We start from the raw sequence: 15,386 nt of genomic DNA, 5'->3' as shown, positions 1-15,386 counted from the left end.
CTTAATTTAGATGAAATGTTGTTAAAAAAAAAAACCCACCATGACTACATCACAGACACTTTATTGTGCAGGAAGCACTTTAATGCAGAGGTGAAGATTACTAATATCACTGGGTGATGAAAGCTCCAGTCCCGCAAGCGGAAAGAAGTTTCATAAGGTCTAGCTGGGGCTTATTAATACTCTACCCTAAATGTCAAATAGGCTGCGACACACAAAATATGTGGGTGGAACACAGTTCTTAATATAATGAATGTGTTTATAGATGAGGCGCGCCGCTTCTGCAGCCGGTGCATATTCCGTCCATGTCACATTGGCTTTTACGGCAGGATGTTTCGCGTTTGAGAAGTGAGCAGGAAACACTTGAGCACATGTGGAAATCATTTGTGTACCTGATGCTGCATTCCTGCACAATGCCGTGGTGTTAGAATGCAATTGAAAACGATATGATTGCTTCTGGGAAGGCCAGAACACAGAAAAGCCTTTAGACAACAGGAAAGCAAGAGGGAGAAGAAAAACTTTTCATATAACACAATAAAGGCTTGACCAAGGACTCTGGTTTGCATTCTGCTGCCCTTCTTCTTGTGTGATACCCAGGATTTCAACAAGTGTACTAAAGAAGTCCATTTTTAGGCCATTTTCTATTAAGTTTCCCAGAGAGGCCCCCTGGTACCTTTGCTAAATATTGCTGGCTCCCTGAGGGACCTTGCTCCGGCTACACCAAGATATCCCTCACTAAATCTTCTTATTTTGCTCAACCATTTGTACCCTGGTTCTAACAATAACCCCAGTTCAGCTATTTTATTACAGCCAACAAAAAAGAGAAGGAAAATAAACAACCAACTCCTAAAAAACAAGAGCTGAACCTTTGTACATTTATGGCCAGATGTTTACATCCACTCATCATGAGCATGAATGTCATTTTAGTTTGGGGGCTTTTAATGATTGATTACAGTTCTTTATACAACACGCAACTGCCTCTTAGCAAGACACACCTCGGCCACACGCTTTTTCAGCTATGGGCAACATTCTGGCATTATTTGACCACCCTACTGCAGGCTTGCTAGAGGTTATTTAAACTGATTGGTTTCCTGGAACAGAACCAGGATACAAGCATAACCCTCAAATTTGTGGGAGTTTGGGGAGATCATTCCAGAAGCTTAATGTATGTCTGCCTTGTTCGTTGCCAAGCCAGTTTTAAACTGTGTTTGGGATCGCTGTGTCGACTGGAACAGTCACCCAAAAGACTTTGGCTATCTGGTTGTTCCGTTGAGTGGATGTAAAAGATTTGGAGGTACTACGCCGTCCTCAGTATGGTCCAAACTGTGTGATGCACGAGGACCACTACCAGCATACCAGCATAACTTGCTGGAACTGATGAAACATGATCCTGCTCTACAAGAAAAAGGACAATTTCTGGCATTGGGCTAGCGAGCTTAATGTTGAGCACAGTTGGGTTAGGCAGCAGGATAGTGATCCGCCTCTGAATGACTTAAGAAAACAAAGTCAAAGTCACAATCAAAGCTCGTACTTCCAGTAAATCTAACTTAGATGCTGTGGCATGACATTAAACAGGTTGTTAACGATTGTAAACCATACATTTTGTTTGAACTTAAAAATTTCTCAACAGAGATGTGAAAGACTCGTTGCTTCCAGGGTGGCACAACCAGTTCTTCAGTTTAGAGGGCAATGACCTTTTCACTTGAGGTCAGGCTATTTGAATAGCTTTTTACTTAAATAAATACAATTAGCCTGAAGTTTGTATGTAATCAGGTTATCTTTGTCTGATAATAGAATTTGTTTGGTGATCTGAAATATGGTAAATGGTAAATGGCTTGTACTTGTATAGCGCTTTAACATGTGTGGCGACCTCCAAAGCGCTTCACACTACAGTTCAGTCATTCACCCATTCACACACACATTCACACCCTGACGGTGGTGAGCTATGTTAGTAGCTACAGCTGCCATGGGGCAGACTGACAGAGGCGAGGCTGCCATGCACCGGCAATGCGGGCAAGTGTCTTGCCCAAGGACACAACGACAGACAGTCAGAGCTGCAATTGCAGGACAAACTCCCTAACCTTTGTGCCACTGTCACCCCGAACCATGCCGGTTAATTTGTTCTCTTCCTGCATTTCACAATGTAATGGAGAGAACTCCAGCATCTCAGCCAAGAACCTCGCATCTGAACATGTGGTGGGCCAGAGATCAATCACCTCTACCCTTTCTCGTTGGATTGATAGAGGAGATCCTGGGAGTCGAAGCAAACAACCCTAAGGAGAAGACTAAGGATTTCCTGCTTTCTGTCAACAGACAAGGTGACGCCTTTTCTGCTTTGGTCAAGCAGATCAGAAAGACCGCTACAGCAAGGCCGCCTCGCACAGACCGAGCCACTGCACGCTCCAATTTTCCTTCCTTCTCTTCTTCTCTCACTCTTCTCCATTTCTTTGGGTTTCACGCAGATTTCGTTTGAAGCTCATTCGTTATGTTAGCTAGTAGCCTTTGTCTCGAGTTAGCTGCCACTCGGTCGTTCCTCGTGGTTGGGGCAGTTGACTGTGGCTAGTGGTTGGCTCATTGTCTGAGCTGCCGCCATCTTGAGCCGCCTGGGCTAACTACTGTTAGCACTAGCTCACTGTGTATCCCCGCCATCTTGAGCCTCCTAGGTTAGCAGCGTGAAGCCCATTTTCACTAATCGAAGCTAGCAGCAGGCCTAGTGCTTTGAAGAACCATCACATCACAAGTATTTGCCAGATTTGAATGATGTTTAAATTACATGTACTGCTGTTTTAATGGTGATTATTCAATGTTTGATTAAGTATGATTATTTAAGTTAGAAAATAATCAAAAGACTGCTTCATCCAAGTTTCATCACTTTGCTGTATGCACCTACAGGTGCTTAGATTCAGGTGCTTACAGAGTCACTTTTATACAGAAAACCCTTATTATTAGTTTAGCTGTCACTTTACACATCTTGTATTAAATAATACAATATTTTTCAGTGATGTTATCAAGGCATTGGTTGTTTATACCTGTAATAGTTGGTTGGTTTTGCTGTTCTTTTTATACCTCTCTTTGCAGGTGTAGAAGCAGACTCAGAGGATGTTATATTGCTCCCTCCCTTTCCCTTTCACCTTTTTTTCCCTTTTCATCTGTGCAACTAGCAAGACACGGTTATGTGCTCAAAGTAGGTCTGCTTCATAGTTATGGTAGAAGTCGCTGCCGGTCCAGTGGCTGGGCTTATCATAGATGATGTCTACTGGGCACACGCCAGTATTACAAAAAGGAGCAAACCCACACTGAGCAGCAGTGGGGCTTTATGAGACTTCATTTAAGGCAAAATTATCACCCTTTATTTTGTGGATTAAAAATAAAAATATCACATTGAGGTTTGTAATCGAACTGTTAAGAGTGCTCCTCGTTACAAAAATTAGCCACTATAATATCAAGCACTTCAAAGGGCTTTAATACAGAAATCAAGCCTTTTCCAAACCTTGAAAAGAAAACCAAGCATTTTCAAGGATTTCAAGCACCCACATGAACCTATTAATTTATAAAATAGATAAAAGAAAATTAATAATTTGCTGCACTGAATATGCCTGTCATTCTTACATAATGGAAAAGGCTCCTCTGCAGATTTGACGTGCATCAAATATTTTAGTCATAGACATAGGCTACTGGGACGGGAAGACAGTGAGGAAATGAATCCAAAGCTTAAGGAAGAGGGGTTTAAGGGTTTTAAGTGATGCTGGACTCACATGAAAGGTATGTCTGATGCGCAGGGCCAGGTTCTCTGACTTGACATTCCACATCACAGGTTGGGGGGAGTTTAGCACAAAGGCCAAAGGCTTCTGGTGCTGCCGCATGGACTGGATGGGCTTCAGATGCAGCTCAACCTGGTAAGAGGAGGAAATAAGAAAGGGAGAAAGTTCCCATGAGAACACTGGAGAAAAACAGCAAGGGTTGCTTTTTCATAACAGCAGACCTAATGCACATCATGATCTCTTTTCAAGAATAGACAAATGACATTATTGTCAAACCTTTGATTTTCCCCTGTTCACTTGTCTTTAACAAGGCATCGGCAAAACAAAAGGCATATCCTTGTGTAAATGTAGACGTGTCATGTTGTAGATTTTTCTTCTTTATCAGCCTTTTCTGGCTGTTCTGTACTCACTTTACTGATAAACTGCAAAAAGACAGCGTGCTGTGTTCTCCCTAAAAGGCTCTTGCTTTGCTCTGATATGTATCCTCAGAGGGATCTGAACTTTCACACACTGGAGTCTTTGTTAAAGGCAGAAAACATAGTAAGCGGCTGCTCTCTGTTGTCATCTCTACAGCATGCAGCGATGTCATTGGCTCTCAGAACACCATTAAAAGACATTTCCACAGCCTGCTAGAATGACAAAAACACACTTGCATGTTTTGCAAATTTATTTTGCTTCCTTCTTGCTGGTGTGGGACTAGCCTGGATCATTTGGACAAAATCACATCACTCTCTGCGCGAATGTTTACTGAACCTGTATTAATCTTAGGTCCAGACCAGGCATTTTTGTTCAGTTATCTTTTTGAACCTTTAAAATTAGACTCTAATTTGCAAACTCTGCACTTCCAAAGCCTGCTTTCTCTCAGGCAGTATCGGGAACTCGCGGAAAGATTTAGTGAGCTGACAGTCACACTCTTTGTCTTAAAAGGCTCCTTTTACTCACATTAATCCAATTAGCCCCGTCCTGTGTGTCAGCAGAAAAAGCCCGTAAATCACTAACCCAGCCCACAAGGATTCACATTCACATTGCAACCCATGAATTCATTTAATCAGTTACAGCTAACAAAAATATTGGCCTTGCTTCTTACAAAAACCCAATCTTTGCGCTTTCATGGACACTATTCATCGGAAAAAGAAGGGATTTAATATTTTTGAGAAGATCAACACTGATCCGAAAACTCAATTTTATGCTGTCAGTCATCCTTAACAATCAATCACTTGAAGAATTAGTATAGAGACAGGTTAAGCCACAACACGGAGTAACAGATCTGTTTTAGTTATAATACGTTTTTACAAATTACAGTCATTTAATTGCCACTATTTGTTTTTCTGTTTTTGTTGCCTTGCAGACTGAGATGGTGAAAAAAATTGCTGTTGGTGGATCAAAGGTAGGAGAAATCATTATCTTTCAAGAATGACCAAAATCAATGAGTACTCTTTTTTCCATCTTAGTGGAGGACAAACTGCTTTAGTTTCTGCTTCACTTCTAACATGGTGCAATTTACCAAGCGATACATCAGCTCAGCCATGAAGGAATAACAGCATGTGATTAGGTGCCATCAGGGGATACACATATTCCTCTGCTGATGATTTCTTCCAATATTTAAATTTAAAAAATTATTTAGTTCATCCAATACAGCATGGTCGTCTGCCAAACACCGAAGCTGTAATGGCACTAAATTTCATTCCAAGTACAGTCTTTTTCACCTTATAACATCAGAAAACTTCAACATATGTTATGAGGATTTTAAAGTAGTGAACAGTTTTTTGCAAATAAAAATCAGGAAATCAGTCCAGCCCCCTTTACTGTGATACCCCTAAATAAAGTTCAGTGCAACAAATTACTTTCATAACTAACTGAATTATTACATTTACCTGAATGTCATTTAATCTCAGCACAAGTCCAGCATGTCTGTAAAAGCTCTAAATAGGCGTGCTTCGAGATAATTAGGGAACAAAGAGCATCGTGAAGATCAAGCAACACAGCAGGCAGCTCAGGGAGGAAGCTGGGGAGAAGTTGGAATCAGGGCAGGAAAGTAAACAATACCCACGCTCTGAACACCTCGTGGAGCGCTTATAAATCTGTCATCGAAAAATGGGAAGAGTGTGGCATGAGGACCTAAGCCACCATAGCTGCTACAATCAGCAGCTCTGGAGTGAGCATCTGTTGCCCGGACAACTATTAGTCGCACATAAGTTGCACAAAGAAAGTCATAAGTTTGCTAAAAGCCAAGTAAGCATCACAGCTTAGAAAATTCCATATCCCATCCCCACCATGAAACAGGGCGGTTTTTCTGAGCACAGACAAGGAAGTTGGTCCTACTCGATGGAAGGACAGGTGGAGATAAATACTTGCCAATCCTGTATGAAATCATGTTAGAGGTTGCAAAAGAATCGTGTCTGCAGAGCTGAGTAAAAATAGATATCAGTTTTTTTTTATGCAATCTTCAGAGCCCTCCACAATTATGTGCTATGTAGTTTGTGTTGTTCTATGACATAAAAACTCATATAAAGTGTTCATAACTTTATGGTTTAAAAGAATCCATCTTCAGATATAAAAGTGTAAAAAATTGTTTTAATAGCTGATTTTGAACCATTCAAACATAAACTTGTAACCAAGCTACGAAGGAACATTTAAATATCCCCCAAAAATTGGAGAATAATTACAAATAACATAACAAATTATACAAAGTTTACCTTATAGAATTTAACAAATCTACAGTACAAAACAAGGTTAGTATGATATCTATAGGAAATTATTATTAAATTATTAAAATCTTAAGGAGTAAGATCTGGTGTATAACGGTGGAATTAATATTTAGTTATCCTATATATTGCAGGTAAAACCGAGCCTTTCAGTGTCATTGAATGGCCTCTGGTTGAATGAGGATTGAGTGAGTTTGGAAAGATAAAGCCAGGCTGTTTTATACCAAACTTCAAACAATGCACAAGTTCTTTTCCAACAACAAATTAAGATCAAGCCACGTGGAGTTTCTTCATAAGCTTTGAGTTATTTGTTTCAGTTTTCCCCTTTTCAACTGAAGGAATTAATGAGGAAAAATAAAAATGTAACATTTTCTTATAATCACTCAGGATTCTGGATGAACATCAAGCCTGGCACAGATGTCTTCTACTTAGGAGAGTATTGTTTTTCCCCCAACACATTAACTACAACTGCTGCCACATTTTAAAAGTCTGTCCCAGATTAAGTCATTTAGTAAGAGAAGAGTGACAGAGTGAGAGAGAGAAAACATGAGGCATCAAGGCCCAAAGATGTTAGCCCTGAAGGCAAGGAACAGAAACCAGATGGTTTAATACTGTGATGCTGCAAGAATCATTCAAACGTACCTTTGAGACAAGAAAATGGAAGAAATTACTAAACATTTATCTATGAGGCAATCTGGATGGGGATCTAAATAAACAGATCACAGACTCACTGTCTTTCTTCCCAAGTATTTGTGCCCTCCCCTTCACGCCGTCTTTGCTCCAGACACTGGAAAAAGTGTTGTCCCTCTGAGGATAACAACAACCAAGATATAATCATACCTGGCTTGGCTTTAAGATTCTGGCTCTGAGAGATGGAAGAGGGGGGTAAAAGAAGAATGAGAGCGAGGGGGAGAGTTGTAAAAAATGAGGAATTTTTAAACCCAGACAGAAACATTTCCAGAAGACGTGAGTCACCTGCACGCACACGCATAAACAGAGCCCTGAGAAGGGGACGTGCCAGGACGCAATGAGGGTCAGAAAGGGTGAAAACTGTGACAGTTCTGGATAATTCCTTTTACCTTCTGTGGTACACAGGCAAAGAAGGTAGGTGGATAGCAGGACTGGTGACTTGAGGCTGCTAATTAGAACCTTGTTGCGTTGAAGTGGCAAAAACAAAGACCTTAGACTTGACTCAGACTCGCTTTGGGAATTGAGTCTAATGGGCAATGCTTATCTCATATAGAGATAATGATCTAATCAGGAGTGAAAGGAAACCAGTAATGCAGACTGTTTTAGTAAAGGTTTAATGTCCCCTCTGAGTTACAGTAGTGTATACTAACAAACAGTAAACGACAGTAACTTAACTGCAGTTTTTAAGTTTGTCTGTTTTGATTCAATGCAATCATCAAGCAAGGATTTACAGAAAGCAAGCCCCAGAGAGCAGCTCTGACACATTATCCAGGTAAATGTGTGTTTAATTTATCAAACTGGGATATTTGAAGACCCCAGGCTATTAATGGTTCACAACAACCTGTTTATGGCTGTTGCAGTTTTAGAATATTGAGGACAGAGACATATGTAATACCAACTTTAGGTCATTTGAGACCAAAACAAACTTACCTCACTCCTACATCTAGTTCTCTTGCTGTAAAACTAGCATCATTACAGCTCAAGACACTTCTGGATGTTCAAATTAAAGTCAATTTGTGTTTGACTCATTAAGAAAACACAAATTCAACAAGTTTCCTTTTAAAATTGTAAAAAAAAAAAATGTTGGGGTATGGATATTATCCAATAATAATTTTCAAAATAATTTTTCACAATTCAAGAACTTTTTTTTTTAATAAGTTGAGTTGAATGCTCAGAAAATGTTAAAGTCATTAAATGCTCCTGTGTTAAATTAGGTTTAGGAGTGATTAACAGATAAATAATCTACAGTGGTTGCGTGTTTAGGCAGACTACAGTGATGTGAGAATGTTGATTTCAGTCATACGAGACTTGAGCCTTGGTTTGCACTTGGACTAAGTGACTTGTGAACATGTACGGCAGCTAGAAGATAACAACACCAGTACAAAGCAGCACTGGTTTGCATACGTAAGTGATTCATGAGGACTCAGCAGCAGCTGGTGTTCTGCCCACAGATCTGCCATCGTGAGGCCCGGTATAGCTTGTGGGCTTGGCAGGAAACTCCCTCATACCAAGATGAATGTGGAATGAAGAGTAGGTGCAGAAACACGGAAGCACGCCATGTGATGTCTGCCAGGATCAGGTGCTACTGAACTGTCCCTCTCACATGCAGAGAACCCAGCCATGTTAGGGCGGTGACAGGAGGCTGCGACCGGTTGATTATTGGGAGCCAGGGAGTGGGATTTAGGGGCCCTGAGCCCATTAACATTTAAGGGGTTTGTCCGCCTGCAGTCACGGTTGTAGGTTTGTTAAGGCCTATCACATTACTGAAATGAAACTTCTCACAGGGGACAACAGCTGGAGTGGTCCAGGCAGGGCCGATCAGAGAGCACACGTTGGCGGTGGCAGCATGTATATTAACAACAGAGTGATACTAGAGCAAAAGGCAATGTTGACTCTAAGTAACGGACACTGAACGCTTCAAAAACACTGCTCACAGATGTGTGAGTAGTGGGTACCCACGTGGGTACTGTCAAATCCCTCTGGTGATCGTGCGCTGTCATTGTTGTGGGGAATTTGTTTCTCCTGTCCTGAGCATGTGGTTCTAATTTTAGGATCTTCTGAGGGGAGTAAATTACTCTACCTTCATAAGGAGTGCGCCTCAACAAAAGCCACGTGATACCCTCCTAAGTCAAGTATTGGTCCCTGCAGCGTAAACAGCAGTCAACCCTGCAGCCTGGGCTCAACGTCAGAGCGGCCCAGCAGGAAAAGGGAGTTTCCTCTATTGACAGAGGTAATTAGGTGTCTGATGAGCTTCAGCGATTCAGAAGAAACCCAAAAACATCCTTTAATTAGGCAAAAAGCAAGGCTAATCTGGGAAAACACTCTCCCTCCCAGGAAATAATTATCAGCTCCAGAAAGAATGAAAGCACAAAGTGTCCCAAAACATGAGCATTAACAGCTTTTATATTTCCAAAAGGAATCAGTAAACACACTGATAACTAAAATTACAGGGGGAAAACACATTTGAAAGGTATAGGAAAAAATAGCGCTGCTAGGGTAAAAACAAGAAGGACGGTCTTTGAAGCAGCTTAGACCTGCCAAGGACCAATCTCTTCTGTTATCTGACGTGTGTTTGTATATGAGGGTGTATCTTGTCTGTCTAGATCTTGGTTCTTTCTGGATCACTGCAGTTATACAGAGAGAGAAAGGAGGGACACAGACCTGAAGCCAAGGAGTTCAGTGATGGAAGAAGGGGGAACCAATGCCCGTTGATCGCTCTTATCAGTCCAGCCCACATTTTTCAGCGTGATAGGGATGCTACCTGGAGCCTTTCCCCTGAACTTTGATGCTTATCAGTCTGCACTCAGCTCAACACCAAACAGCAGAGAAAACCAAAGGAAGAGAAGAAAAACTCCAAAAGACGTCAACGTGAGATGGGACGTTTGGATAAAAGTCTTTAACAAGTACAGATCTACAGTTTCTAAAGGGCATCTTGTTCCCTTTTGAACCACAAACTTTTATTTATTTTATGAGAATATTATGTGCGACTGACACAAAGCAGTGCATCATTGTGAGGTGGAAAGAAAAGTCTTACATAGCTCATTGCAAGCATTTGTATTCAGCCCCCACAGCTGAGTCAGTTCTTAGTAAAAAAAAAAAAAAAAAAAAAACCTTTCACATCAACTACAGCTTCTAGTCTTGTCAGGTTTGTCTCTGCCACCTTGGCACATCAAAAAACTGAATGTTTTGTCCGTTCCTATGCAAACTAGATAAAGCTAAGTTAGATGGATGGAGAGTTTTTGTAATCCAAATTTCTTAAGTTTTGCCAATGTTTTTCAATTGAATTTAGGTCTGGAGTTTGACTGGGCCATTCTAACACATCAATATCCTTTGATATGAAGCATCCTACTGTAGCTCTGACTGGATGTTTAGGGCCATTGTCCTTCTGGAAGTTGCATCTCTGCCCCAGTCACGGGTCTTTTGCAGCCATAAACAGATTTTCTTTCAGGATTGGCCTGCATTCAGCACTACCCATCTTCCCATCAACTCTGACCAAGTTCCTCTGCTTGGACTGTCAGTTTAGCTAGTTATGATCTCGGTAGGTATGCAGCTGTGCAGTACTTATACCATTTTTGGTTGATGGATTGAACAGCACTCATTGAGATGGAACTAATCCTAATCCTGCTTGTTGACCTGACTTTCTCCCTGACATCTCTGATTTGTTCCTTTCTCTTCCTGATGGTGTTTCTTCATCAGTGTTCTTTGACAAACCACAGAGGCCTTTACAGACTAGCTGGACACTAAGACTACATTCCACACAGGGTGCCCACACATCAGATCTCATTAGGAAAAATATTCTGTTGCATATTCATACTGATACGAAATGGGTAATGTGTTCGGAACAAAACAATGCCACATCATTTGATGAAAATGATCAACCCACAGAGGGCTGTATTCGAAGGCACAGAGAAAGTGAAACTGAAAAACTGATCACTGCAGCAACTCAAATTGGTACTCAGTATTTTGTACAGCGACCAAGCACTATGAGATAATGGATGGTGTCCTGGGGTATCTCCTCCCAGGTCCTGACCAGGGCATCACTGAGCTCTCACTGGACAGTCTGAGGTGCAACCCATCGGATGGACTTAAAAAGAGATGTTCTATTGGATTTAGGTCAGGGGAGCATGGAGGCCAGCCGATGGTATCAATTCCTTCATCCTCCAGGAATTGCCTGCATACTTTTGCCACATGACTCTGGGCATTATCATGCACCAGGAGGAACCCAGGACCCCCTGCACCAATGAAGGGTCTAAAAACAGGTTTAAGGATTTCATCCTGATACCAAATGGCAGTCAGGGTGCCGTCGTTTATCAGGAACAGGTCTGTGCATCCCTCCATGGATTTGCCTCCCGAGACCAACACTGAGTCATCACCAAAATGATCATGCCAAACAATGTTGCAGGCGGCATAACGTTCACCATAGCTTCTCCTGATCCTTACATGTCTGTCACACGAGCTCAGAGGGAGCCTCCTCTTGTCAGTAAAAAGAGCTGGGAGCTAGTACCAAACATGCCCCTTCAGGCGTTCTCTGGTAAATGGCAGTCAAGCTCCACGGTGCCGGGCAGTGAGCACAATGCCCACATGAGGATGTCGGGTCCTCATGAGGATGTCAGCTCACCCATATGAAGTCTGCTTCTAAAGTTTTGGTCAGAGACATTCATGCCAGTGGGCCTCTGGAGGTCACTTTGTAGGGTTCTGGTAGTATTCAGCTAGTTCTTCCTTGCACAAAGGAGCAGATATTGATCCTGCTGATGGGTTAAGGAGATCAAATGGCTCCGTCCAGCTCTCCTACAGCAACAGCTTGTCTCCTGGAATCTCGCCTGTGGTAATGAGACGGTGCTGGGAGACCCAGAAAACCTTGTACAACCTCAGGGTCTGTCTGTTTGGACATCCATGCAAATTGTAAAATTTCGCAACTAAATTTATAGCACAGTATTATAGACTGCTCTCTTTTTGACTTGAAATCAAACCAATTAGCTGCTAAGGACTATATGCATGCTTAAGCCCTTCAAGGAGGGTTGCTATTGGTCAGTGCAATCAACAGCTTTTTTTTGTTTGTTTTTTTAATGGAAACATCAAGTTTTGTTGTGTCTGTTTGTTATGTGTCTTTATGTGCATTCTGACCCGGTGTCTGCATCATCAAAATGTCATTATGGTAACACAAATTGACAAATAAAGCTTCTTGATTCTTGGTAGAGTTAGACTGGCTGGGCAACCTCTGTAGGGTTCAGGTATCGTCTCATGGTACCAGAAGGGACACTGACCCTGGTCAAATGAAAGATGGCTGAAAACTAGTCAAAGAAATGTCTATGGCCTCCACCTGCAAAACCATTCCTGCTTTTTGGGATGTCCCCTTGTTGCATCTGTAGTTGATTTTTCAACAGCAGAAGAGCCGAAACACTGACTAACAACCCCCCGCCCACAGAACTGAACAGATCAACTTTAACTATACACTAAAAAGTGTTCCTTTAATTTTTTTAGCATTTTATTTACCAGTGAGGTGTCTTGTGCAGGTAATGTATTGCAATGAATGGTAAGTGGTAGTAGGAAGTAAAAATTAATTCATAAAAATGCATGTCACACCTTTCTATTTAGTTATTTTGTTTGCTCTTTTGTTGGTTAAAATGTTGAAAAGCAATATGAATTTTTCTCCCACAATGATGTGCTACTTAGTGCTGGTCTGTCACCACCAAAGTAGGGTTGTGCCATAATAAAATGTAAAGAAGTTTAAGTGGTGGTGTGAATACTTTTGTAAGCACCGTAAATTTTAAATCCATTCTTAAAAAATATGTTTTTTTGCATGGATTTAATTCAAAACGAATAAAATAGCATTAAAATCAGTATATTTGCCTTAATGTCTGCTTTTATTTTGGGGATTTTGGGAGAAAGTGATTCCAGTATTGTAAATCTGCATTAACCAGACGAATGCAGAGCAGATGATGTGAGTGCCAAATCTTGGATTCCACATGTGCATGGGTGAATGGATTGGGCCTCTGCTGATGTGCATGTGGTTCCACTCCTTAAGCTCCCCATAAATGGACATATAACAAGCCCACAATCCTTGTATTCAATGGAGCGTTGTGGAGGTGTGGATAATGGTGAGTTCTTCCACCTACCACCTTCACTTTAAGGAGCTTTTCATTTTTCCAAAAAACACCAATTCCTTCAGCCGCATGCAAAGTGTGTGCAAACCTTTTTGTAGTTTTAACCAAAGTGACAAGAGGGCTGTTTTGTACCAATAACATGTTAAAGTTTGCATTTCTGTTGCAGCAAAAACCTAGAAGGAAAAACACTTGCACCTAAATGGGACGCGATGTGGCAATCTCCTGGCTTCGGTTGCGCAGTGCACTGCCGGCTTTCAATGTGTGTGTTTTGTTTAGTGTGTGAGCTCGGCTTAGATCTTTTCTCACCAGTTGTTTGTGCCAGTTGAGCTCCTCCAGCCAGTCACTTACACAGGCTATGATATCTGTGAATTCCAGCTGATAAAGCAATCATCTGCTCTGCCTCACCCTGATCAGGGTCTGTGGCTGCATTTGATGTCTGTTGTACTGATTAGAGAAAGAGGAACGATATCACCGACCTGGTTGGTTTATCAACCCCCCGCCCCCTGGTCTCTGTTTTGAAAAGCTTATTTCTACCCTACACATTGCAGCAATCAAAGAATCACCAAGCCAATACACGTATTCGTGGCTCGTTACCATGGTGAAGTACAACACTTGCAAGTGAACGCATGTGGAAAAACGTTAAAAGATGTGATACCTGGATCTTGAATCCAGAGCTGAGGACTGTTCCAGAATGAGGCAATTGTTTTTGCTGAGCATAAGTGGCAAAACACTATCCTCTTAAGGTCAATAGTAGAAAAAGATCCGGCCAAAAGGTCCCTAAAGGATTGGAGCTCAGATGAAATATGAGCGTTAAATCTGCCCTCCACCACAGGCCCCTCGGACTGAATGTCATGTTTCAAAATAAAACTCACTTTCATTTTCTCTGAAACTGCAGAAGCGATTCGTATGTCTTTTAAGGAAACCACAGCTTTTGAAGCACTGCGTTTCATTCAAGCGCTACAGCTTTTACTGTAACCTTACTTGGCTTATTTATAGATAATGTTGTCGAATCCACGCCATCCCTCTCTCTTCAGGGACCAAGGTGCGTAAAAGAGAGGAAACGGCCTTCTGTGACTCTGTTCGGGACCACTGAAGCTGAAGAAAACACCCATTCCTATTTCAGACAAACGCAAATAACACCAGAGAACAATAAAAAAAAAATGTCTAGACGCGCTCGTGTCAGAGCTGGTAACCATATGAAAACAGAGGCTTAAGAAAATATGAAACAAGAAGCCTGCTATTTAGAGGAGAAAAGAGTCCAACGTTGGTTAGAATGTGCCTTGCCGTATGAAGGTACGCAGCTCTGTGCATCTGATGTAGCATATTTTATGTTGCCTCCTGTCAGGCCTTACTCCCACTGACTGTTTGGATATGCTTAAAAATGCTGTCAATAGAGGTGGAACTTAGAAACGGCGTATGTACCGTGCACATATGCCACAGCACATGACATTTGGAACAGCATAAGACATTTACGGACATGAAATTAAAAGTTTGTTATTACAAGATTTATATCTAGCAGAACGAGACCATCGACCAACAATCGTAGCTCCTTATGAGACCCTAAGGGAAAATGCTATTTAGCGTTGCTCTAATAGAACCACTCGCTGCATGTCAAACTAAATGAGTCTCTTCAAAGTCATGAAGACTTGATGTAAAAGTCACACGCTGACATAAATCAGCTCTAAAACTAAACCAACATTAGTTATGAGTACCAGCGGCATTTGATATATCAGTAGCCATCAGTAAAACCTAGCACTGGAGCAGCCCGCAATCCATTTATCTCAGCTGATTTGAAAACAAGCCGAGAAGATCACTGCAACGCCTTTCAAAATATTATGACACATTTTCCCTCTCTGGCTTTTATTTCAGTCACTGCCGTCCTTCTAAATGTAAGCTTATCTCAGACACAGACGTATGCCCAGTGGCTAAAGTTCTTCTGTTGCACCTACCAATGCAGTGTTGCCGTTAAAGCCTGGCCTGGAGCCAGAACGTACGCTCTGAGTCAGGTCCCCCTGTGAATATTGTGCTTTGCGGATAACCGTTCAGGCTCTGCAGAATGGGTTCTCTGGCGCAGGCAGGAAATAATTCATTGCTCGCACGTATTCAGAGAGTATAGACGAGCCATGACT

The 15,386-nt window shown here is 41.6% G+C and overlaps 1 protein-coding gene across 1 annotated transcript in view; it reads right to left on the bottom strand.

Annotated features, from left to right (window-relative positions):
* tgfbr3 (transforming growth factor, beta receptor III) overlaps positions 1–15,386 on the bottom strand; it is a 92,213-nt gene that overhangs the window by 38,948 nt on the left and 37,879 nt on the right. The window contains exon 4 of the mRNA XM_012882530.3: positions 3,753–3,890. Within this exon, the coding sequence (XP_012737984.2) occupies positions 3,753–3,890 (138 nt within the window). The remainder of the gene's footprint in view (positions 1–3,752; positions 3,891–15,386) is intronic.

This window comes from Fundulus heteroclitus, chromosome 9, assembly GCF_011125445.2.
Source record: "Fundulus heteroclitus isolate FHET01 chromosome 9, MU-UCD_Fhet_4.1, whole genome shotgun sequence".
Classification (NCBI taxonomy): Eukaryota; Metazoa; Chordata; class Actinopteri; order Cyprinodontiformes; family Fundulidae; genus Fundulus; species Fundulus heteroclitus.
The sequence above is the reverse complement of the archived record's forward strand: the minus strand, read 5'-3'. Positions and strand labels throughout refer to the sequence as shown.